Source organism: Anser cygnoides, chromosome 4 (genome assembly GCF_040182565.1).
Source record: "Anser cygnoides isolate HZ-2024a breed goose chromosome 4, Taihu_goose_T2T_genome, whole genome shotgun sequence".
NCBI lineage: Eukaryota > Metazoa > Chordata > Aves > Anseriformes > Anatidae > Anser > Anser cygnoides.
The window spans coordinates 1,463,700-1,490,031 of NC_089876.1; the positions used below are offsets into that span (position 1 = coordinate 1,463,700).

The 26,332-nt window shown below is 47.9% G+C and overlaps 1 protein-coding gene across 6 annotated transcripts in view; it reads right to left on the reverse strand.

The window, feature by feature from the left end:
• The window catches only part of EXOC6B (exocyst complex component 6B), a 294,380-nt gene that overhangs the window by 49,138 nt on the left and 218,910 nt on the right, over positions 1–26,332 (reverse strand). For all 6 annotated transcript variants that reach the window (XM_066997041.1, XM_048045623.2, XM_066997042.1 and 3 more), the window contains one exon: positions 23,940–24,013. In XM_066997041.1, the coding sequence (XP_066853142.1) occupies positions 23,940–24,013 (74 nt within the window). The remainder of the gene's footprint in view (positions 1–23,939; positions 24,014–26,332) is intronic.

The following is a 26,332-nucleotide window of genomic DNA, read 5'->3' on the forward strand; positions in this document are numbered from 1 at the left end:
CGCTAGAAGTATCTTTTGTTATTCTCCGAGTCAAACAGAGGTTACAATAAATTGAAGACACGAACGTTTGAAATCCTGCTGGAACAAGCGCTCCAACCCCCTTGCCTCTTGAAACGTGTTTTGGTCACTCCAGACGGATAAAAACCCGTCTGCTCCTCGGAGCAGTGGGCCCGGGGCTCGGCAGCCATCACACAGGCGAGGGGCTGGGGTTCCCCACCGGCGCCAACCAGAAGCCGTCGGAAAGCAGAGCAGATGTCGGCCCCGCCACGGCCACCCTTCCAGGGGAGGCTCTGCCGAGCGGCGTGGCTGGCAGCCAGGTGAAGGAACAAAGGATGCCTGCTTTTTTTTTTTTTTTTTTCTTTTTTCCCCTCGTTATTCAATACAGAGGCTTAGCAGTCACACCGCATTTGCCTCCTCTCCTCCCTGCTGATGGATGCGGGGTGCCCTTCCGATCCCCCGGCGAGGAGGTGCGCAGGCGCCGCGCTCCGACACACGGCGCCGCGGCTCTTGCTGCGCGTCGTCGCCGCCTGGCTCCTGCGAGGCATCCCAGGCCAAAATATAATGTTCCTGAAATTTGCCGGATGAGAGCACGTTAACAGGCCGATCTTTCGAAACTCTCCCATTCTTCTCATAATTTATTGATGAAAGGATTCCTCGCTGGTTAGGCAATATCCCTCCGGATGAAAGCCTGGCTCCGTTTCTCCTCTTCCTACCACCCTCGGTAACGTACACCTCCTCTCTAATGGCCCCCTGATGAAAAATTCACTACTCGACGGGCCGCGCTGCCAGTTGTGCTGCTGATGGATCGTTTTACTTTTTACCTGTTCAGATTAATCAGGTTACAGCTCCGGCCTGCCAACAAAGCATGGCCTCACACCTCAACTCCGGGACCTAAATCCATGCCCAACATCCGAGTCAGGCAAAGGCTGCGGAATTAGAGCGGTGCTCGAAACCAACCCTGGGACTCGGCCCCGCTGCGTGGGGTTAAGCTGTCGTTCCAGGTGAAGAGAAACCTTCATTTGCACGCATTAGCATCTAGCACACAAAAGCCATTTGTACCCGCCAAGAGAGCCGCGGCTGCAACCAGCAGCGCGCCCGCCTGGACCACGAGCTGGGCGGTGGGAATTGGGATGGAGGAGCTGGACGGAGTGCTGCCCCACCTGCAGCAGTGCTTCCACGTGAGCTCCTAGACTGTAAAACCAGCACAGTGCTTCGCCTCCCTCATAGATGAGGCTGTCTGAAGTTTAATTTGTACTTTTAATGGTCTGAGACACTTTGGAATGAAAGCTGGGATAGAAATACTTATAATTATTTTGCAAATTCAGTACCCGATCAGGCAAAGTTTATTACTGGAAGTAACTCATCTCACCAGAGGACAAGGCTCATTTATCTTCTGAAAGCTCAAACCCAGCCTAGTGGTCCTTAGGATTTTACTGCACGGGAGTAAATCCTGACTCCCTGAACCTGCCGAGTTCAGCGGGGCACTTCCACCGCCAACCCAGCCTCCTACCAACTGAGCAGCTTCTGTTTTGACCAAGGGTGACAAATTCACCCAAGAAAGACGTTTTACTCATTTACGTGCACACAAAAACACACACTGACCGTTTTAAAAGAAGGAACCGACACAACTGGCCTAGCACGGACAGACGTGATGTAGGCTATGAGCACAGATCACGCGACCAGTGTTGTAGGGTGCTGTTTGTTCCGAAAAGCTAATTCAAAACAGGGACATCCTGGTGCTCGCCTGGACAGCGTGGAGGAAATGACTGATCTGCCTCAAATTCCATCTTTTATTTCATCGACCCGTTTTGCTAAAACCAGAGCTGTTGCTCAACTTTTTATTTCTGGCTTATCCTTAGCCAGGCAACCAAATACTAGTAAAATGAGGTAAGGTTTCAGCTGTGGGAAACGCAGGTAGCTTCTGCAGCCAAATTCCTGAGAGGTGCAGTTCCTCCAACTTAATTGTATTGTCACTCATCATGAATGTCATGGAGATTATTAAACAATTAAAATGAACTTTGGAGAATTGCAGCACTAAGACAACCTAAGGAGGCACATGAAAATGCAGCAATTTTTAACTCATTACGTTTCCAACAAAATTCAAAGGGCAAGATAGCAGCATCTCGGGCAACAGCTTTTGTTTTCAGAAATGGTCTAAACTGCAACAAAACCAAAAAAAAAAAAAAAAAAAAGAGGGTAAGAACTGATGACCACACTTCACGCTTTGAATTCTCATGTTAGAAGCTGAGCTCCTACAAGAAGCTTCTTCAGCAATTACTGCACATTTGGAGCAATGTTGAAGCTCACAGCTCTTTGCTTGCAAGAGAAAAAAAAAAAAAAAACACTTTTTAAAACGTTTTGATATTTATCATGAAATTAAAATCTGCTGGTTGGCAAAGCCTGGTCTCATTATGGTATTCCACTGTCATTGTATGCTGCGGTGGAGTTCTCCGTTGCCTTTTTTCTAAGAACTAGAAACCAACTTACGAGCTTGAATAAAGCCTCAAGTTCCTCATTAGGAGGAACATGCCTATTCAACAGCTGTGGAAAAATCAAGGACAGAAGTTGCCCAGTATTGTCCAGATCGACTGGCAAAGCAAAACTTCGAGCCTCCCAGCTCCAAAAATTATCTATGGAAATTCCCCTCTGTCCTCCTTCCAATTATCCCAGATGAAACCCTCTTGAAAACAAGGTTGAGGAAGGTTCCTCTGACATTTCTTTTGCTACTTGGACATACTGCATGTTCTGGGGTTGCTGCAGGTCTCCTGTCTCTTTATCCACAGTGGGAATTAAGCCAGAATGTTGTTTGTTTTCTGTAAATTACATCTTTACTTAATTTTTCCTGAAATGGCCAGAAGTAATTCATTAACAATGACCAGGATTCCCTGCAGAAGGCGATATTCTCAGAAAAGTAAAGCTCTCCAGCAATGAAAGGAATGTGCGTGGACCAACTGGTGAAGAACTAATGACTTCAAATAAAGGCCATAACATCTGGCTTAGTTTAGCCTCGAGCTATAACCAAACCACAGTCTCCTCAACTCTACTGGCACCGTGCTCGTGAAAAATCACACAACTATGAGATGACAGTTCGGAGTCGCAGCGGCAGCAAGTAAATATCATTTGATTAGGTGTCAAGTAAAACCGTCTTCGCTGAAACAGAATTGATGAGACGTAGCTCCGGTCCCCCGGGAACGTTGTCCTATCGGATAACCGGATGGCTTAAGCAAAGGTGTAGGTATTTAACCCTCTTAGAGAAACAGGCAAGCTAAGAGGTGTTGGCAGAGCACACCGAGGCTCTGAACCAGCAGGGAAGACCAAGAGCTTACTCCACTGCCAGCAACAAACACAGCAACATATTCTCTGCTTTCGCTGTGCTGCTTTTTTCAGCCTTTTTCAGTAAATCCATGGGAAAGACGTGCACGAAGCAGCGCTTGCAGCTCGCATTAGCATCCACGTCTTTGGAAACACGTTCCTGATTCGGGTTGTAGCTCCCTTGGCAATGAAGCCGGAGGAAAACAAGAGCATCAAGGCCACCGAAAGCATAAGAATGACACGAGCCTGCTTTTATTCATTTATTTTTAAGGCGGAAGCTGCAGCTTCAAAGAGCAAACCAAATGAGCTGGGTTTTAACATGCTACCATGCTTCTTTAGGACACTGTCAAAGAATATTTTAAGCTTCAGGAGCATTTCTACCAGAAGGAAACCGCTCTCATTTCAGCATCGAGCTGCACTTCGCAAAGACGCTGTTCGCACCTCCACAGGGCGAAGGGCAATTGGAAAACATACTTTAATAGGGTCTTGACAAATTTTATTATGTCACCGTAACAACTGTAAAACTGACCAAAACATGTTGTTAAAGGCTCTAGCCCACATGGGAATGAATGTGTGCATTATATAAATTCTGCAAACACAGTAAAGCTCCTCATTGCCGGAGCCATGGGAGAGCAAAAACGGAGTCAAGCAAGAGGAGGCGGGGTGGGACACTTCATCTTCCAAACAAATACACAAACCCATCCCTATTTTTCAAGCATTTTCAACATATAATTTCCAAGGTTGTTTGTTTTTCTGGAATGCAGCCTGGTTCGGCTGCCCTTTACGTTTCAGCGCAAAACACTGCTGTGACTTTCTTCCTTTCGTTTTAAAGCCAAAAGGGCAGCAGGCAGCGAGCATAAAACTCGATGTTTCACTTTCAAGCTCTGCTGAGGCTCTGCACTCAACAGGAACCTTTCTCTGGGCTCCAGGCTGTGCAGGGGATCAGAACTGGATCAGTCCCAGCTGCTGGAGCCCTCTGGGTACGGTAGCAGGGCAGCAGCAGGGACCCACGACTGCTGGAGGGCAGAGCTGGCATTTGGTGCCAATGACAATGGCCAGGCTGCTCGGAGCAGGATTGAGGCTTAGCAGCGGTGACAGGTGACAGCTCACCTGCACGGGAAGCTGAAATCCTCTGCCAAACAGCAAAGAAGGAATGCACGAAGCAGAAACAGCCCGACCTGTCCCACGTGGAAACCACGTGCTGCAGAGGGACACGAGTGGCCAAGACAGATTTGAGCCACTCCTCCTACCCCTCAGACACTTGGTTTCCTCAAAAGACCCAACTGCAGCCCTATCATTTACAAAATAAAAAAAAAAATCATCTCAGCATAATCTGCTTCAAAAACTAAATCCCATTTGTACACTATTAGCTGCTACAGCCTGTAACGTGGGGCCTTCGTGAATTTTGAGAAGAGGGAGCAGGAGCCGGTTGGACTTGAATGTTTTGACAAGTTTATGTAAGGCTGGATGCAGTCGGCTCATTAGTTACAGGGCTAGCCACAAACATTTTCAATAACTCGCACAAAACGCTGCTCAGGCAGACAGAGGAAAATATATGAACAAAAAATCCAAATAAAAGTGATGGAATTAACAAGATCTGTGCTGAATTTCAGGGCTCCATCACTTAGGTTACTGTCGTAGCCAGCCTCCAGCCACCAGCTGCCTGTTTTCCATTTAGACTAAGCTGACAGGAGCAGTAATCTCATCCTCCCAGCTCCTTGCAAACCACCTATCACTCCAGTGGTGCAAGAAGGACTGCTAGGTGTTGGTCATAAACAGCTAAAATGACCCTTTTCTATCCCAAATTTAATTTCTTTCTTTTTTTTTTTTTTTTTTAAAGAGGAGCTTCAGATCGGGTGAGTCTTCACGGAAGACAGCTTCCTTGCCAGAAAGGGAATAAAAACTGTTTTCCCTTCACTGTTTGGCTCCTTCTCAACATCCACATGTTTCAAAGCTTTCCACGGGGGAGATGAGGAAACTGAGGCACGGGGACCGGGGCCAAGACCACGCGCCAGCAAGCGAGGGTGCAGCCTGCAGCCCCTGGGCCGGTCCGCACCAGCTCGGTCCCCGACCCCAGAAGCTGGATCCCATTAGTGGCTTTGGCAAAGCCTTGGGGCCAGCGCTGTGCTCGGGCGCTCAGCTCCTGTGACTCCGACAGCGGGGACTTTCCTGCGCCGTGATTCAGCCTCCAGCCCCGCCAAACGGGAAAACCGCCCCATCCGCCCCGGCAGGGCTGACGGGGACCCAGGTCACACTTGGGAAGAGTTTCAGGAACCTCCAAGAAAAAGATGCCAGGAGCTGGGCAGCCTCTGCTTTAGAAAGGGAATCATCTGAGACGCTGGCAATTCACTTGTCAGGTTTTTAGCATGCGGAGGTTCATCCTGAAACACAGCGATGCTCAGCCCCCCCCCAAAAAGGGAAAGGTTGGCCAGCCAGCAGGGCTGCAATGTTTTAGCAAATCTTTTCAAAACACAGTGAACACAAACCCTCAAAATAACCTAAACAGCAAAGGGCAGATGAATCCCATTCTTCTGTAACATCTGGGGAAGGGTTCCTCCCAAAAATGAATTCTCTAATTCTTTCAGCTTTACACTAGTTTAATTTTCCTTAAAAAAAATAAAAAATACTTCTGTTGTCAGGACTGGTTCTTACACTAGTAAGAAACTGAAAGCTGAGCGTTACGGGGTTAATAGCTTTGGTACCTACAAACCTAAAAGGCAGCTAGAGACAAAAAAGAACCAGAGCGCTCTCAGAGGAGACCAACGAATGGAGGAGAGGCACAGGCTGCAACAGGAGAAATCACAATGAAACACAATGAAAAAAAATTAAAAACAAAACAAAACATTTCCCAGTGACAGTGTTGTAGAAATGCAGTAAAAGGGGTCCAGAGAGGTTGGGAAGCCCCTGGGCCAGGCCCTGAGCAACTTAATCCAACTCTGTCAACCTTGTCATTGGCTTCATTTGAAAAATATCCATCTGGGTCGTCTATTCAAGCTCCTTTAAGGAAAGACTTGATGTCTACCCTCAATTTTATTCCCTATCACCAAATCCAGGCTTCCTCGGGATGTTACAAATGAGAAAATGCCCATCGGAAACCTGCACTCCTGCCTCTTCCACAGAAAACAGCTCAAAGGGGCCAGGCTGCTCGTGCTCGGGGCTGTGATGCTCTTGCTAGGGGTCTCTCATGTATGTTCTACTGCAGGACGAGGGTTTAGGTTCTGATTCAAACAGTAATGACGTCCTTATGTAAGGGAATACCAAATTATTGAATTATATAAACTCTGCAAACAGATACAGTATGAAGATAAAAATGAACTTTCCAACCTTGGAACCTGAACAGTGCAACCTTGTAGATTGGAAACACTTCTTGTGTCCTTCAAAGCAGCCTTTAATGGGACACCAGCAACCCCAAACTTTAATCCCAGACTCGCCTTCTGCATAACTCACTGCACCACCTCATCCCGACCCCGAGCTCGAATGCTGCCGCCGAGCTGCCGGCACAGGGGCTTGAGGCTCACGTTCGAAATGAAACCCAGCTTGTACAGTAAATCACAGGTACTGCATGCGCGATGCTCGTTTAAAATCAAGTCCATCGATACGATGTCAGCCAATAATTCAAGTCAAACAAGAACGTCAGAAATCCTGGTAGAGCTGCTGAGCACGAGGCTTCCCTGCAAGCGAACTGCTGGGTGCTCGAGTGCAGCCAAGCAGTGAGCAAAGCATCGGATCAGAGACACGGATCTGCAAACAGACGGGCTGAGGGGGAGAAATGAGAAAATGAAAACAAACATCCCTTGTTCGTGCTCCTGCTCCTGCAGTCAGTGTGGCTACGCAGCCCGCAGAGACCCAGAAGTTGGTCTCTGAGCACAGCAGAAGAGAAGAAATGCATTCAGGCAACGCAAGCACCAAATGCTGAGAACTAGCAACAAAAGCCTGGCGTTAGCCAGAGCTGGACTTGTGTGAAAAGGGCTGAAAACAAAGCAAGAAGATGAAGACAGAGCTTCCACTACCACGAAAAGCAGTGTCCTGCAAATCCTGCTTGTAGCCGCTTGGCCAGCTGCACCACACAGCACCCAGGCTGTGCCACAGCGTCCGATGGGGAACGAAAAGGCAGGAGGAGAAGGGCCAGATCCTGCACTCTGGCCAGAGCGAGGACGCTGCAAAAAGCAAACCAGTGAAGCCTCACTGTAAGTGGCCACGGCAGGCTCAGAAATGCTTTCTGCAGACATCTCCAGCAGGTCTGGGAGGAGGACCCTGCGCAGCTGCAACCCCGTCTGCAGCTCCCTGGAGGCGTTTGCTCCTTTAAGTCATCCTGCTGGCAAGTCAGTCCATTAGGGCAAAGCATTAAAAACTCAAACTCAGCTCTGAAAACAGCAAATGTAGGTATCTGGAGTTAGCACTTGAATTTAAACTAAGCTGAGATGTGACCACCAGGGCAGTACCTCCCCAGCACGGTGCTGGGACGTGGCTGGGGGGGACTTTGGAGGGGACGGGTGCCACCCACCTGGTGCTGCTGCTGCAGCCTGCTGGGGGCACCTCCAGCTCCCGTTAGAGAGGCAGTAAATGAGCTGTCTGACCCCACGATGGGGGCTGTGTAACGCAGCAGTGCCAGAACTCAGCCCATTACAGCACTGCACGGGCCATGCTGCCTCCGGCTCTTCCACTTCCCCTTCTCCCACCCATACGCTGATTTTCTTCTGGCCTTGCCTAATGAGCTGAGCTGCTGAATCGGTTGGACACCTCCAAGCCACGACAGGCGGCTCCACATGTTGCTGCTAATGTGCTGGAACCAACCGAGGGATGCTGCTCGCTGCCTGAGCACAGCACGCAGCGACCGGGGAGCTTTACTGGGGTGGATTACATTTCATTGGGTTTTGTATCTTTTTCCACTATTTATATCATAAGCGTGATTGAATGAGAGAACAAATAAATAAAGCATTACTTCTGCAGCCCATTACATCACCTTTTCTTCTTGGAAAACTTATTAACTTCGCATATATTGATCCATACAGACACATACTTACTGTACTCTCTTTACTAACGCAGAATATTCTCATCACAGGCAACTGTATGTTAGAGGATAACCTGTAAGAAAAATACGCTACTGGAAAGTAATTTGTGCTGGGAGGTTCCTCCGCTTTCCATCCAGAGCATCTCCCTCCCGTCTGTGTGTGCAGAGCTGGGCTCAGACCAGACTTTGCCTCGCACACAGGCAGCCTGGGGCATTTTCCCCCTTGCAGGCTGGCCCTGGGGCACAGCAGGCGTTCCCAAAGCCACGCTGCCCTGCGAGGCATGGAGCAAAATCCTCCTCGAGGGTGCAGGGAACATCACTGCTGCGTGGATACCTAAAGCAGAGCATGCGCAAAGCATGTGAGGAAGAGCCCAAGGGAGTGACAGAGCAGTCACGGGTGATGCATCCTTCCTGTAGCTCATCAGAGAAAGCAGAGTGCCTGGACAAGATCATTAAATGCCCTAATTAATGAAATCTGCGATTAAGGCTGTGAGCAATGCTCCTCTTAAGGCGACGAACCACCTCAGCTGAGATGCCAATTGACACTCATGGAAAATTTCCACCCGTTTAAGGGGATGAAATGGAAGCAGCAATTGCCACAAATTGGGAAACGACATGTGCATATTTATTTTATCAACCTGCTTTTACTGCTACATAGAATAACTTACCCAAGAGGTTATACACCAAGTTTGTACCCGAGTCATTTAAAATAATAATGCCTACCTCCATCAAGGCAGAAGAGAAAATTGTGTGAACTCAGTTTGACCTTCAAGAAATCCCTTAACCTAAAAATATAAAAGACAAACTGTTTCCACTGAGAGCTGCTATATAAAACCACCCTCAATAAAAGTGCCGGACTCCTTTCAAACTAACCTCAAACACGAAGCAAATTCCAGCGTGCTATTTTCCTCTGGCATCCTGGAATGTAAATCTCAAGGACAGAACTGGCTGTTCAAATTAGCTCCTACTCCTGCAGAAGCAATTGTTTTCAAACAGTTTTGAAAAGCAGTTGTGCGCAGGGTGTGCATTCCAGGAAGGATTCCCACCCCCCTCCAGATTTTAGACATTACAGAGAAACCGAGCAGTAACAGGCTTGGTGCACGTCGCTTCCAAGCTGTCACAAAAAATTAACCATGATTTGATTTTTCTGAAATCTTCACGGCGCAATCGCAGCGACTCGACACCGCGACGCCTCTGACCTTTTTGGACTGGATCTCCCAGAGGCCGGTGAGAGGTTTGTAAGAGCACGAGGCCGTCCCTGGGCAGGAAGGCTCAGCCTGCACGCGAGGCTTCGTGCTCTGAGTCAGCGTGCGGGGCCCGCTGCTGGCTGCGGGCACACCCCGCCAGGCTCCTCGTCAGGTTCGCTTAATCTTGGAAACAAAAGATTCCTATCTAGCAGCGCTGTCATTCCTGATTAGCACATCATTTCCCCATCAGCCCTAATGTCAGCAACCAAATTAAGGTATTACACTCTGGAACATTTAATGTGATTAGGTTGGAGGAGTATTTACTCTTCCACTTGGCCTGCCGTGAGCAGGGGGATGGGAGATGCCAGGTGAGCCTCTGCACGGTACACACCTACTGCTCCTTCCTGGCTGGCTGGCTGACACCATGTAGCACAAAAGCCAGACTTTTTTTTTTTTTTCTGAAACACTTTCAGCACATCGGGGTGCTCCAGCCTGTGCACTAAGCACACACAAACTCTGATACAGTTCAGAGACCCAGGCTCCATCCAGGAGAAGCTGAATTTCCAACGCCAGGAGCTATCAGCCCAGCTCAGAGCCTACCAGGGAGACAGAACCAGGTATTCATGTGAAGATACAAAAAAACCACAGAAATTAATCTGCTGCTCACAAGAGGTCTCATCCCCAAAGACACAAACCCCCCAGCCACGTGCCCGAAGCAAAAGCTTCACAACCTCAGTGCCTGATCAGAGCGAGTCACGGCCCGGGCTCTGACCAGCCAACCATCAGAGCTGAGCGATCAGCCAAAAAAATAAGAATCGGTTCACCGAGCTAAACTATCCCATTTCAGGAACTCGGGGTTTGCTCCAGCAAGATGAAGGCTCTCGGTGAGGTACCGCATCCAGCTCCCGCTATCCCAACAGATTACCCATTAAGCACAAGACGGGCCACAAAGCCGGGCCAGCTAGCAGCTAGTATTACAGTACAATTTTCGTTCTGTATGTCAGGGCTGGTCCACAGCCCTTCAAACTGTGAATATACTCTTACAACTGGATTTCCAAGCTTCAGTCAGAACAACTCAAACGTCTCCTGAAAACCTTTCTCCCCGTGGCCCCTGTTCTCGACCACCACGAGTGGCTATGGGGGAACAAGTACCAGGATCTCCCCGTCACTCTGCTGGCAGACCCTTCCAAATTTAAAGCCATTTGTGGCTTTTCCCAGGGACTGCCTCTCCGAATTGCAGCATTTCTGGTACTCGCGTGGCTCTGAAGCACCAGAATTGTGACAGCAAGTGGAAAGTTCACCCCTGCCCTCTGCAAAGTGTCAAACCTGCTCTGGAGAAGGAAGGAGGCGGACGTTTTCCCGTTTGATGGAATCAGCGAGGGGCTTGAACCCTGGAATAGGAGGACACAAAATTCCACATGTTTTCTGCAGTGTGAGGTTCCTAACAGCAGCAGCTGTGTAACCCCCTGTAACCGTGGTTCCCCTGCACTATGAAGCGTGGAAGGAGTATCTGGATCCACACACCGCCCGTCCACAAGTTCAGCCACACAGAGTTAAGAACAGATTTGGTGGCTTCGCTGTTCTGCAGCAAGATCCTCCAGCTCCAACTACTTGGTTTATTTTTGGCTCTTTCTTCGTAACAGTAATAAAAGGATGATGCGGCTCCCTGAAGCTGATTTTAATGGATCCATTCAAGGAACAGCCTCGCTCTGCAATTATCATGCCTATCCGGTCCAACTAATGTGCTTGTTTACACTATCTGGCAAACTCCAGATCGAATGTCATTTCATCACCGGGATTCTTTTGCCTAAGCCAAGACCAACAGACCATGGTGGTAATTTAAACACTGAAAGCATGCACAGTATCGATCCACGAGCCTTGACGCCAGCTCGCTGTTACACTAAAACACATCCCCAAGGGAACTCCCTTCGGCAGGGCACGACAGAGAGGAAGAATTTAAATGAATGAAGGAGAAGCCTGCTAGGGAGATGAATATGCACCGGCACATGACCTGGGTAAGCGTTGCGCTTGGTGCGGTTCGAAGCATGCAGCCACGTAGCTCAGTTGTTCGAAGGAGCAAGGGATTATCCGGGAGAGCCACGTGAAAACACACCGTCAGCTGGCGATGGGTCTCTGCAGCAAAAACCTGCCTGGCACAGCCGCACAGCCCCGCTGAGGCAGACGCAGTGCCTAAGAACGTGTTAAAGCATCCAGAAATAACAGGCGCCAAACGAACAGATTACAGCTAAATATAATAAATGCCGTCTGAAGTTACGTCCTTCCCTTCCCCCCCGACTCCCTTCCTCCACTTTCGGGATTTACCTGTCTGCAGGCGCAGACAGACGTGGCGCGCGGTGGAAACCACCTTGCTCGTAACCCCTGTGGGAAACAACCAGACGTTTCTGCTTTTTGGTGCAGAAGAGACAGAGGTTCAAAACCGCTCTAACGAACATGTTTTTTTTTGACAAGAGCCACCCTGTGTGCATTGCAAGGGCCGCTTGTAGAAGGCTTTGTAGATACGTGCCCCAAAAGGCATCACATCTTCCCACTGTATGGGAGTGGGAGGCGGGGGAGAAGACCTCAGGGCTCTTCCATCGCTTAACCTCGGCAGAGCCGAGCGAGATCCTTGTTTTCTGCTTGACCCCATCGCGAGGCACAGCCATTTCCAGAGGAAAAGTTCACTTCAGCTGGAACCTCAACATCCCTTGGAGATGTGCCATCCACTCTCAGTGGAGAAAGGGGGAGCCCTGCGAGGTACATCCCAACAAAAGGGGCTTGTTACGGGGCCAAACCCCTCATCTCATGTGTTACTGCATGCAAAGAGTGATGCTCTAAGAACTGTTACAGCGCACAGCCAACTCATACTCCCCTGCAAAGCACAAACTCCTCGGTGGGACACCTACATTGCGACATACCGAGATGTGCTGTGCCTCTCACCCTCGTTTGCCCTCTTCTGCATTGCCTGGCAGTTCAAGAACCTGAAAGTTCAAGTGGTCCCCCTGATCCAGAACGAACCTGTCCTCACTTCGTTCAGACTCCATACCCGTTCTTTAAAAAGTTTAGGTGTAAAATCTGTGCATGCGTTAGAGCGGTTTCACACTCAGGCAGCTCCTCCAAGCCCCGCAGCAGAGAGCTGCCACTCCTCTGGTGGCCAGACCAAATCAATCTTTATCAATTAAAGGCCATTAGCCTAATTGTTCTCTTCCTCCCTGCACAACCAGCACGCTGAGCTCTCTCAGCACGCCGCTGGTCTCACATACCGCCTTGGAGGTCACACGTTGTTGTTTTGGATATGTATTAAAAACAGGAAATAATAAGCGTACTTATCGTAATATTGCATGAAAATCGCACACCGGATTTCTAATGCTTGTTAAGTCTCTGGTGTTTCGGTAAAGTTTGTTATGTTTCCAGGATTAAGTGTTCACTTTACTTACGGGTAGGAATGCAAAGCTAGAAAGTCAGCCGAGGGTATTTCTGGTTTGTTCACTTGAGGGTTTTTTTTTTAACACTGGGTGTGAAACACAGCTTTTGGAGACCTTGTTCCCTACTCCTGACTCCCTGACATTGTGTAGGCACTGAAACTGCCTAGCACACACAGCTGGAACACAACCAGCTATGGGCTAGAACAAAACCCGTCTCATCTTCCATTACGTCTATTAGTATCGGAGCCATTGCCTCAAAACTCGATTTTGTCACTCCAGCAGACGTTGACATACGTCTAATGAACCACCCAGCAGCCACACAACCGAGCAGCTCAGGTCCTGAACAGAGCTAGCTGATGCCACTTTCGGCACGCAGGGGCATCCACCAGCTGCTGCTCCAGCAAGGCACAAGTCCCCCGAGTGCCCGTGTCCTGCCAGCCTGTCTCTTGGGGACGTCTGGGATACCTCTGGGCTTCTACGACAGCAGCAGACATCCACACTTGGGTACCACTCCCCTCCTATTCTGGAGGAAAACTGCCCTTAATCACTGAAGTGCCAATTCAGAGTAAGAGCACAACACTTCCCACTACCACTGGATCGACGCTCTTGATCAGCACTGACCTGGAAAAGAACCCGTTTAGGCATCTAGCAGCAACAACTCCTGCGTTATATTTAAAAGCAGACATGCCCTGGAATCAACAGAAACTACAGGCGTGTAAATGATTACTTCTATCGTGGGACAGGGGGGGAGCTAATAGAAAAGCTGAAATAAATCATACTGTAATGTTCCTTGCTATATAGTGCCACCTTGCTGTCAATTCATCAATAAAAATGACAAATGCAAAGGGCTGATGCTTTCGTACAAGACGTGCGGTGTGTTAACTTCAAGTAACCGAGCTCCACAAGCGAGCTGTTGGCTGAAAGACAGCATTAAAGCCAGCTCAAAGCCGAATCCTGAGATCCCAACTGTGAGCACAGCTGGAGGACACGGCTCCTCCTTGCGGGATGCTCCAGTACCGGTGTCAGCCCTGCACCTGCTCTCTGCTGCACTGGCTGGAAGCTTGCAGAGGACAAGTTCTCTCTCCGCTGCCCTCTCTCCGTCACCCGGCCCTTACACGTCAGTCTCCTGCCTTTCCCCACAAACCTTATCTCCTTTATTAACCTCTTAATCCACGTGTGCAGCACCAGTCAATACCTGCACTCCTTAAATCAAATGGGAAAATCAATGGGGGAGTCTGACAGCAGACTGCTCCTGGACCCGCTGATTAGGAGGCAATTAACAGCTCGTTCCTTAAGGATCAGGGAACCAACAGCTTCGCAAACAATGCCTTTTGCAATTGTCATCTTAATGGATAAGGGCACCAGTGGGCTTGTCTTGCAAACCTTCCCCATGTGTTCGTCACACCACCGATGGCTTTTTGATTTGTGTGATTTCCGAAAGCGGACCAGCCGTCAATGGGCTTTCCAGGAGCTAACGTTTCCTTGCTCTGAGCCCACAGCCCAGCGACCCAGCTCGAGAGGAATTACACGGATGCAAGGGGATCCTGTTTCCCTACGGCTTCAAAGAAAAGGCTGCTCTGCGGAGGTGACTTTGCCACCCACCGAGGCCCAGCCGATGCGCTGCGGGGAGACCCAGCCGCCGAGCCAGGCTCCTCGCTTTCACAGCAGCAACAGGAGCACTCGGGAAAAAAAAATAATAAAGAAAAGGAAAGAAAAGCCCACACTGCACAAGGTGAAGCTAGGATGCCATGAAAGGCAGCCCAATAAAGGCTCCTTTATGGATGGCATTTCCATCCAGGCGGCCGAGCCCTTCCTCTCCGGCTCAGGGGTGACAGCTCGCGAGCACGCCCCGATCACCGGAGCGGATTCGGTTTCACAGGCAAAGATCTCGAGGTTAAGGGCACCCACCTCTAACCCTCTCCGTTCCCCAGCAATCCCGCCTCAATCAGCAGGTTAAAGGTGAAAGCGGGCCTTATAAGCCGAGCGGTGTCCGTTTCCCCGCTCAGATGGCTGCCTCGCGGCCTCCTGCAATTAGAGGGCCCGGCGGGGACGAGAGCCCTCCTGCTGCCCGTGGGGGCGAGCTCCTGCTCCTTATGGCCCACAGCAGACGCCTGAAGCAACAGCAACCTGCTGCAGGGTTGGGGGCCACCAGCAGACAGAGCTGAGGGTGCCCGGGGGAGGCAGATCTGCAGTTGTCTTAGAGGAATAAAGCCCAACCACGAGCTCCTGCTCTGGTGCGAAGTCCCCTTTGGCTGAGGTTCTTCATGGAGTCCCATCAGAGCGGCTGCGCTGTTTGCCATCAGAAAATATATGTGAAAACAAGAGAAAGGAATGATGAGTGATCCCATAATGTTTTTACTGAATCGTCCTCAGCATACAGGCTTGGAAAGAAAATGTAATTTCACTGCTAACATCAGCAGAGCCACGCAGCAGCACTGGGAGTACGGGAGAGCACAAACCAAACCTCAGCCATGGGGGTGGCACGAAAAGCCCAGTCATCCCCGAGCAAACCCCAGAAGTCAACCCAGCACAACAACTAAGGTAAGAACAAGCAAGTCCTACCCCACCACCCACTGATTTCAGCAGGAGCTGGACGCCTAAACAAGCCAGGTGTTCTGTTCACACGGCGGCTCGAGGAATTTCATACGCAACCAGGACCTACCAACATGTATCCCTCTCTTTAAAAATTCTCATTTCCTCCTCTTCTTTCTTCTGTCTAGCCCAAGAATCTCGGCATGAAAGAGGATTTGGTTGCTTTTTGTTTGTTTTTGTTTTTATTGTTCCACTCTGTAAAGTGTCGACAGACCCCACAATTTCCATTGCCATGCACTAACGAAAGAAATCCAGGCAGTGCTTTCCGCGTAAGAGAAGTGCTAACAGAATATGTTTGCACTCTTGATTTTATGTTTGAAGGCTCTGGGGAGCATCCAGGCTCTTTAATTCCTCAGCATGCCAATACATCCTTCCTGGATCAAGAGTGATGGATTCTGACGGAGCTGGAGCAGCCGAACGGACGAGGGATCTGTGTGATTTTAATATAATTGAACTACAAAAGGGTATGTTTAAAGTAACACTAAGACTAGCTGAAACTCACCAAAGCAAGAAAAATCAGAGTTAAGGCTCTAAATCCGCTCTGAGCTCATGCCTTTGTGCGTCTTTCCCTCTCCGCATTCCCCCTCTGCAGAGCCCAGCGAGCAGCAGCCTGGATTTTCAGCACAAACTTTGAACCAGCCTTCCTTTGTGAGTCAGACATTTAACACTGATTCAAAAATAAATAAATTACTTAATGTGCCCTTTTCAAATACTGGTGGGTTTTAGGCACCAAAAAAAAAAAAACATACCCTGAGCCTAACAAGCAAGAAAAACAGTGGTTTGGCCAAGCCACTGGAATGTCCTCCCCGGTCCTCTTGCAGCGGGTTAGCTGCAGCCCAGGGTATTCTCGCGCAGTTCCCTGGGCAATGCCTGCCCAACGATCCAGGTCTGAGCACATCTCCATGGCCGTGCACACAAGGATGCACCAGAGTGGACAAAGAAATGCCTCTGTGTCACCTTTGATGGGTCCCCAGTACGTTTCGCCCTTCCTGATGCCTGCTCTGGATGCACCGGGCAGCACCGGAGCTGCAGGAAATGCCCACGCGGTGGCATCCAGCTGGAGCTTTAGGAGGTAGCACCACATCTTACAAACCATCTCCTTCCTTCTTAGATGTGTCCTAACTGCTCTGAGAGAGATTTTAGTCAAGGTCCAAGCGGTCACCAGCAAAGAGACGGCACTTTGCTCCCCAGGGTGCTACCAACAGAGGTTAAAGTGGATGGTGCTAACAGCCAGGAAGAAGGATCACAGCACGAAGCAAGATTAAAGAAAAAAAAAGGCCCATCACGAAACATCTGCGGGGGTTTGTTTGTTAGCTTTTGGGTTTTTGAGTCATCCCATTCATCTTATCTTTCTGTTTCTTCACCTCTTCCAAGTTTCCTAGGGTAAGGGAGATATGAGGACAAGGAGGGATGGGCACAAACACCTGAACGCCCTGGCGAATGGAAATGGAAAGGGATTCGGAGCGCAAGCAGTGACACAGCAAGAGATCCCATGTACTCATGTGAATTCCCACAGTTTAGGGGCTGAAGCTATGGTCACGCCTTGCTCACAAGTGAAACTGGTGCTACATCTCACCACAGCAGGTTTCTTTCATCTCTCCGGCTTCCAGACAACCTGAACTGAAGGGACCTGGCCAGCTCCACCTTGCACAGAGCATGCGACTCACACAATACGAATATGTTAAATTCACGAGGTTTTAAATGGGCCTTAATAAATGAGAGACTGCACACAAACTGCTTCTTTCCACCAAGTGATTACAACAAACATTTTCAAAACCAAACAATTTCATTTCAGATACGGATTTGGAAAACAAACCCAGGCATTTCTTGGGAGATCAAGCTAGTGTACAAGCCTTATTTTGTTAACAATATCATTTTATTACCCCATGCAGATAACTTTTGAGAGGAAACTCAGCATGATGCTGAAGCGGCCTGGACAGCACTGAGGTCCACCATAAATTAACAGCAGACTACAGTTTTGAAATTGGTTTCCACGGGCAATTTGGCATTTAGAAAAACCAGCCTAATTTGAGTCTGTGTAAGCAGAGAGGTGTGACAGAGGATGAAGGCGATGGTATCTCCACTTCTGAGAAGCTGATGTGGCTATGGCTGCTGGATGCCTGGAAAAGCATTTATCACAGTCATGGGTATTACTAAACAAAATACCATTTCATCGGCAGCAGTGTGTTCGGCTCCAAGGCAGACACATTTAGCCTGCCCCTTCTGGTCTCCCTCATCTGTTTAGACTCCGCAGTTCTTCGTGTTTGCACAAGAACCAGCAAAATGGGCAGTTCTTAGCTGGCCTGTAGGCACTACCGTAATGAACATGATTAATAATGGTTGATGCATTATCTGAAGATACCAATCTGTGGAGGGAATTCGGAGAGGAGCAGCAAAAGTAATTAACAGCCTAGAGATATGATCTTAACAGCAAAAACCTGTATTTAAGCGTAATGATAAAACTAGCTCAAACCCATCACTGACGGGTAATTAAGAATTAAGGCTGCAACGGGAACATGTGTCTTCACACCTCGTTTCCTTACTGCACAGGAACGAGATAACATTCGCAATGAAAGATTAATAGAATCCAACATCTCGCTTGACACCGCTTGGAAGGCAGCTCCAGGCAGGGCACACGCAGGATGGCTCCCAAGAGCCAGCACAGCTTTGCAGAGAGCTGAGCTGGAGAGAACAGGGTGCTGAGGCCATGGAGCAATGGTTAAATAATCAAAGCAAGTGCTATTAAGCAAGGACAGAATACAGGGCAAAACCGAGAGAGGGTGCAGTTAAAAGGGGACTGTAAGTTAAGCGAGATGTAAAATGCAGATGGTTTCTTCTACCCGAGGGTTGGTAAAAGGGCACTAGGCACTACAGATGACCAGAAACCGAAATGTAGAAGACTGCTCCTCAGAAAATTAGGGCGTAGATCCCCCACGATGCAGTCCTCAACCAGAGCAGTGCGATGGGTGGTTGTGTGAACCAGGCAAGCGGCAAGGACAAAGACGGACGAGGTAGTGGGCCAGGCGGTCGGCAGCCTACAGAACGCTTTGGAGATGGAAAAAAGCAATTGTCAAGGAAGTAGATTAGATGAAGCCAGTGAGTCACCTTTTCATCTCTGCCTTGCTGCATCCAACGATTAAAGCCGCAGCTACTCCGTCTGCAACTGCTCTTACGACAGAAACCCGTGCTTCAAAGACGCAAGCAAGTACATGTGAAGAAGAGACATCTCGCTGAGATGTTTAACTTAATTGATCCTCCCTCTAATACGATTTCCAACTTCTATTGCATCTACCAGCAAAACAAGTGGGGAAAACTTAGCCAAACCAGTTTTACACCTAACGAACTTCTCTCCACACCACTGCACTCTCGTGGGACTGGCAGTCCGTATCTCAGCAGGCTCAGGATGGGCTCCAAGTTCACCCGATGTCTTGCTTTCACACTGCTCTTCAGATATCTCCTTAGACTTTACAGGGCAGGAAAACCACGTCTAATTGCAAAATAAAAAAATAAGTTTAAAAAAAAAAACCAACAACCCAACAACCCAGGGCTTCCTGCCTAGTGGGAACAAACCTGCAGGTGGCCTGGATGTTGCCTTGAAACTCTTGGAGAGACTGTCTCCATCCTCCTACCATTAAAAGAGTAGAGAGGTGGCCAGAGCCTTGTAGTGTCACCTCAAGGCACATACCCATCTGGTCTTGGCCCTTCTGCCCAAATTTGCAAGGGCTTCCCCTCAGCCACCATGCTTGGGACTGGATACTGAAGCTGTGGACCACGCAGTAGCAGGAGACAGAATTACACCTCCCTCAATACAGGCTCACCTCGCACAACTCTGAGCTTCCAGAGCCTTTAAAGCAGCCAACAACCAAGTCAAACGGAGTCTTAAGAACCCCATTTATCATGTGATAGTTGAGGCTAAGCTAGATATCCACAAATACCAGCATTACCCTATCTCTCAATGCAACGTTCACTCTTGCAGTTCCTTAAAAACGAGCGTAGAACCAAGAAATCCAGATCTCCCCTTGGTCCCTCTCAAGCCTGAGCCATGCGGTGAATTCTCTGATGTCTAAGGGATGAGGTCACCCTGCAGCTTTTCTCCAATATCCTGGCTCATATTTTCACAGAAATTTCTAGGGGAGTTGTACCTTTGAAGTCCACCAACCAAATATGGCCAAAACGGGCCAGAAGATTCAGAAGTCGCTGGGGGAAATTAAGATAGAACAAGTGCACATTTCGTAAGGCTCAACGTTCCTGCCTCACTTTTTATTTCATGTCTTCTAAACGAGAAAAAAACCCTCCAGTAAGTATGTGAACAATGCGGAAAAGATTTGTATGAGGGGAAGACAAATGGGGCACAGAACAGGGACAGAAGGGAATTCTGTTCTTCAGGGGAACGCTCTTTTTATTAAGCATCTCTATCAGAGGAAAAATTAATGCATCAGACGGAGACCTCTCATTACGCAGCTGGCCGGCATCCAACACAAACCCACAGTAACCACAACTGGCTTTCAAACACAGTAAAAAGAACACATAAAATGTTTGCTGTTTGACAGGCGGTAAGCAGAACAGCTGTTACACACCCAAAGATAGTGTTTGCCTATCTTACCTCACCGGCGGCGTTTGAAAAGCTGATGCTCAAATTCGTAAGCACCGTCCACTTATAACCAGTAAGCAAAACAGCGAAATGATGGAGTAGAAGAGGGGAACCTCACAGCCCTCATCCCTCGCACACCCGTGAGCCTCCAGAAAGAAGGGCTCCTGGCCGCACTTCTCCAAATCGCCCTTGATGCGGAAAGTTTGCACTTCCAGTGGAAATTCGACACACAGGATTTATAATCCGCTGGACAGACGGAGAGGCCTCCAGTAAGGAGCTCTAATCCAGCTAAGACATTCCCTCGCTAGAGCCCAGAGTGAAATTCTTCGAGTGCTGGAGACAGATTTTCCTTGGCGGGCAGCCACGAGTGTCGATCTGGCTTCTAGGAGAGATCAGCATGGCTGAGGATTGCAGCGACTTCACAGACCAATATAAAACCTTCCTCTTCAACCATCTTGCTTATAATAAACCCATGAAAATGAAAAGCTAAAACACTTCCAGCTGGCCAGAAGCTGTGGAGAGCACAGTGAGCTTATTGCATGTGCAGGCTCGGGCTGATCCGAAGTCCCCTGGAGCTCCTCAGTGGCACTGGGACCTGCAGCGGGATTCGGGCCCAAGTCACTTTTGAAAGAAAGATGCGGCAGACCAGATTATTGAGGCGCCTTTCATATTTTAGCAAGGTTATTTATGGAACCAAATTTATTTCAGATTTCCAACGTACAGCAAGGAGCACATGTGAGCAAAGTTTAAACTTTAAGGGGAAAAAAGTAACTATTGCTTCCTTGTAAAGCCTTAAATATTTGAGTAGCACTGTCAGACACTTGTTATAAAAGGGCTCTTACAAAGGGATTTGAGATGCAACTCGGTTTACTTTATCACTTCATTAAAGGCATTTATGGATTTATAATTGTCCCAGGATGGGAAGAAAATTCACTTTTAAAATTACTGTCTGCTCAGAATTGTAATTTTGATCCTCTGGGCTTGACTCTTCTCCTCTTTACCATGCAATGATGGGATTTCTCCCAACTTCCTTGAGGACAATGGGAAAATCAGGGTTTTCTTTGTGCAGAGGGATCTTACATTTGAGTCTGCTGCACTGAACAAGGAAGAACTCTGGTGCTCCCAGACAACGACATTTTAATAAGTCTACTTTCCATTACACAGATCCGTATTTGAGATACAAAGCCAATCTCTGCATTCTTCTACCATTTTACATTTTATTGTTCTAAGAATTAATTTTGGTTTTAAAGCAACTTAATCCCACAATACTTTGAAATTTTTCTCTTATCTAGAATTGCTTTTTAGCAGCTCAAGGTTGCCAGTACTGAAATACGCTGGGAAGGGAGGGGGAAATCTCTTTAATCACCCTACTTTGTGCATTTTTTGCCCAGTCATTTTTCCTCCCTACACAGCAAAGCTTGACTGCTTCTGCCTGCTCATGCAAAACCACACTAATTGACAGGACAGCTCCAAGGTAGGTATAAAGCTACCTGTAATATAAACCCGAAATTACTTTTAACCTTTTGAAAAGTCTGTCTGGATTTCAGGTTGGAAACACCCTCTCACCAGCCATGCAGGAGTTCCTTCCCAGGCAAAGGAAAACAGCCAGAAACGCAAACGCTTTCAGGTGGTAACTTTTTCCCGTTCATCATTTTATGTCAACATTGATTTAACATTCAGCGGCTTGAATGAGAAAGAACGCCACGCCTAAAAAGAACAAATTAAAAATAAATCAAAGAAAAAAAGGAAGACCTCTCTTTGCTGTACCTTCATCCATCCACCCTTCCAGCTCTCTCCAGCTCCCAGGCTGGGCAGGTGGAGCCTTGGTCCGACAAAAAGTGCTATGGTGGTGGAAACATTCAGCCCCAGAGCAGCCAAAGAAACTTCACACAAAGTCTGATGGCACATTACGTGTCACAGGATCAGGGCATCGACGAGCTGGGAGCTCTCTCATCTTTTCATGTGGTTGCTAATCTCAATAAACCAGGGATCAGTGGACTGCTCTGCTCTGCTCGGTGCAACAATACTTTTTCTGTACAATACTTGCCATCCAGAAGAACATCTAGGACTGCCTGTTCTCACCTGGCACTCAACAGGCCAGAGCATTTCCCTTTTGTCCTTGCAACATTAAGAAAAGCTATTATTTTCAAATGCAAGGAGAAGGTGGGACTGCCTTCCAAAACAAAGAAGAAAATGTTCTGTACAAAGAACATTTGACAGAGGAGGAAGAATTGTCGAGGGCTACTGTTCAGCCTTCTCCTCACTCACGCTGAATTCATTTGGCTGCGTTTTGCAGTTATGAACCATACAAACATTTCACATACCCCTGTCTCCTGCTAATGCACTGGCTCGGAGCAGCTGAACCTCACAGAGCATTTTTAAGGCATTTCATTCTTCAAAAAGCCACAGCTTTCCTCTTCAAAATCCCTGCATTCATGTCTTCGTGCTTGGAAAAGAACCAAAAAGCCTCCACATTTCCTTATACCCAGGAGGTTGCAAGTGCATTGCGTATTGCAGTCAATAAAGTGCCAAGAAGCTAATGAAGATAAAAGTGTCAACACGTAGCAGTGATACCACACACCTTTTCCATGTAGCTGTTCTAACCATTCTGCAATGAGATTTGGCAGTTACTCACGGGTCCGAGTACACAACGCGACCACTCGGCGTCTCGGTGTTATTAAACTTATTGCTGCTCTGCAGAAGTGTCATTGCATGACAGATTGCTCCGCACATCAATTGGATGCAGAGAAGTTCTCAAACCCTTACGGGTTAAAAGCGGCTCCAGCATGAATCAGAGTCACAGTGGTAAGGAGATCATCGATACAAGGGATTATGCAGATTTAAGAAATACCCTCGGCACCCGAAAGTTTTCAGAATGCAAACTACGTCAACCCTGAAAACAAGAGGCACTGCATCATGATGGCAGGAGGGACAAAGCCAGGGGGGTTTAACAGACAAAAAAAGATTGTTTTAATAGGAGAGAAGCATCAGTCATTGAGTCTTACTTCATTCAGACTTTCTATCCAACCCATCCATCTTCGGTGCCAAGAGATGACAGGACCACCTCACTTTTTCCCCCCAGCCTAGTATATCAATAATGCCCATTTCTACCCCTAACAAATGACTCGCTAGAATGGCCCCTTTCCCTCAACTGGCTTGCCAAGCCCTACGAATGCCTCAGTACCTGCTATGGTCAAGTTGGCTCTAACGGGGCCCCTTGAGAGGTGGGCACCGATGGGTGGAGCATGGTCATCTTCTCCAACAGCCACTTTGTCATTCGGGGCTGGGGACCATCTGCGAAGAGGGGACCGGGGCGGGGGAGCAGGGCCAAAGACAGACACAAACGCGCCCCGCGCACACCCTCCCCACACAAACCGGAATGCAAATTCCTTCGCCCTCGCAAAACGCCCCTCCGGGCATTATCTGTGAACAAAAGTGCTCGAGGCAGGCGGTCTCTGCATCAGTGCTCTCTCTGTTAGCAACACCTGCTTCGCGTCAGCCGGCGGAGTCGCGGAGTTATCTTTTTGCCATGGCCGCGGAAGCCAACGGGAGCACAATGGCCCCATCGGCCAGGGTCAGGCACGGCTTTCTTTCTGGCCCCATACCACCAGCCCTTTTCACCTCCACCATCTCCAGGACCCCGGAGCGCTAAACAAGGAGGTGGCTTCGAACGCGGGGAGGCGGGGGAGCGCCTGGGGGGTAAATATAGGTCTCTGGCGTAAATCACCAACGCCGTTTCCCCTCCTCTCCCTTTCCTTAAGACCTGATGGTCTTCAGTCACACATCTTAAAAGAAAAACAAAAAACAAAAACACAAAGACTTACTTGTCTCAAGTCGATGAAGGCCAACTGCAGCGTGTCCCCTTGGAACCCAGGCACTGGGCCGGATCTGGCAAACTCTGTGGGAAAGAAAAGAGGATAAAAAGCGCCTTTAACTAACCATGGACAGGGAGATTGGCAGACGGATGACAGGGAAGACAAGAGAGGCTGGGGGAGAGGAGGACCGCACTTCTAAGGAGTCATGTCTCCCTCCCTTCAGCTTCTTTGTTCGCCCTTCAAAATTCATGTCATCAAAACACCATTAATTCCACCGTCCTGACAGCAAGGAAACTGTACTAATTCGACCTGAAATTTATTCCCATGAGCCGTACTGGGCTTCAGAGTATTTGTTTTGTGAATGGACAAACAACTCACGGAGAAGAAAGGGGGGGATGGGGGTGGAAAAGTTTTTCCTCTCAACACAATAAAATCTTCAGCTGTGAAACTCTTTTCAGTTCCGAAAGCTATTTATATTTTAGGGCGCTGAAGGAATTTTCTAATTTCACGCCTGTCACCAGGCTCCATAAGCATTCATCAAAAAAATATGCCCAGCCGCATCATTAATTATTCGGCAGCAGATTATTTGCATTATCTGGTATGGCGTGCTATTGCCAGCATACAGTCACCCGAAATGGGAAGAATCGCAGCCATTATGCAGCATATTTATTTATTTTGGATGAAGACATCTGACAACTGAATAACATTGTCTTCTAAAGCAAAGAGAATATTTCCAAGGCCACATTTACCTCCTTCCAATGTAATCTGGCCAAAATTTCATACTTAAGTCATTTATTTGTCTTCTAATTCATTATTTAAACCAAGCCTAAAGCCACCAAGGGGGACTTTAACAAATACATGTTAGAGGACCTTAGTTCTTCAATGCCATTTAACAGCTTTTACTTGGTAGCGCTCATGAAGCCAATCCTTAGTTCTTCCATGCCATTTAACAGCTTTTACTTGGTAGCGCTCATGAAGCCAATGACTGCACATATTCAAGTGCGCCTTTTGAAGATGCGTCCAAGGTTGATTTTGCCCAACTTCACTTAGTTTTCACCCTCTTTAGCTACAGAAATAATGGCTTTATCTCTGCGCTCCACGCAACTTTTCATCACCAAGGGGACCTAATTTGTGAAGCCACAACTCAACATCATGAAAGACTCAAGAGGGAGTTTCCACCCTTGGCAGAGTTTTGCTGCTCCTGCAGACTCTGAAGATGTTGCGTGCTGGAATGGAGAGTTTTCATGAGATGCAGCAGAGCGTGATGGCAGAAAAGAACAAGAGAAGGGAAATATATAACAACCTACGTATTTCTGCATTGCGTAACGTCAAAGTCTACTATTGCTCAACTCTTCTGGTTTTCACCATACAGGAATCCTCCAAACCCTCCAGAATTCCCATAAAACTAAGGAATAAGGAAGGCTCGGCAATAAGAAAGGAGGATTTTCCCTTCTGTCTCCATGACTGCACAAAGGTACTAGACGACACAGCCTGTCCTGTCCATATATCCTAAGCCATTTCAAGCCATTTCTTGAATGCTTCTTTCAAAAGTTACCTCGTTTTCAAGCAAATGACACAAAAGAAGGCAAACAAATCATTACAGACCTATTTCTAAAGACTTATAGCAGCCCAGTCATCTAAGCAGCCCCCATGGCATTAACAAGAGCAGAGTAATGAATTTAGTTGGAATTCAGACCTGCTCCTGAACTGCCTATTTCTGGAAATCGGAGAGGGGTTATTTGTCGGCTTTCTGGCTCCACCTTCCATTAAAATCTTGGGATGGAGAACATCCTTCAATACAGACAGAGGGCACAGCTGCAGGGGCACAGCGGCCACTTTTCAGACATTCACAGCTTTGCTTTTTAATGTGTGCAGATGCCAGAAGAGCTCCACGACTGAAACGATCACTCATCTTCACAGTGATCACTCAAGTGACAACTGCTGCAGGACAATAAAACAGAAGACTGCTTCTCTTTGCAAAGTCGAAGCAAAGTTGTTTTGTTTCAAAATCTAAACACTGACTAACAAACATGGTTTTAGTCATTATTTGTATCCAGTGCTACCATTAGAAACAGATAATAACAAAAAAAAATAGAAAAAGTATGTAAACATTTAGATTTTGAAAAGCAAAAGCAGGAATCAAAGCTAGGAGAACCCATCCATTGTTGTGTCTATGGACTTCTTGTCACTTTTGCACAGGATGGGACCAGACAGAGACAGGAGCTGCTCAGCTTCCAGCCAGTTTCGCTGACCAGTACTGCAATATTTAGGCTGCAAATAGTCTAAAGTGAATTCATATTTAACCCTCAAAAACTGTTTTAATTAATTGTAACTGCATAGTCATCTTAATGTACATTTGCTACAAAACTTGAGTGTAGCTTGCCTGAACCAGCACACACACA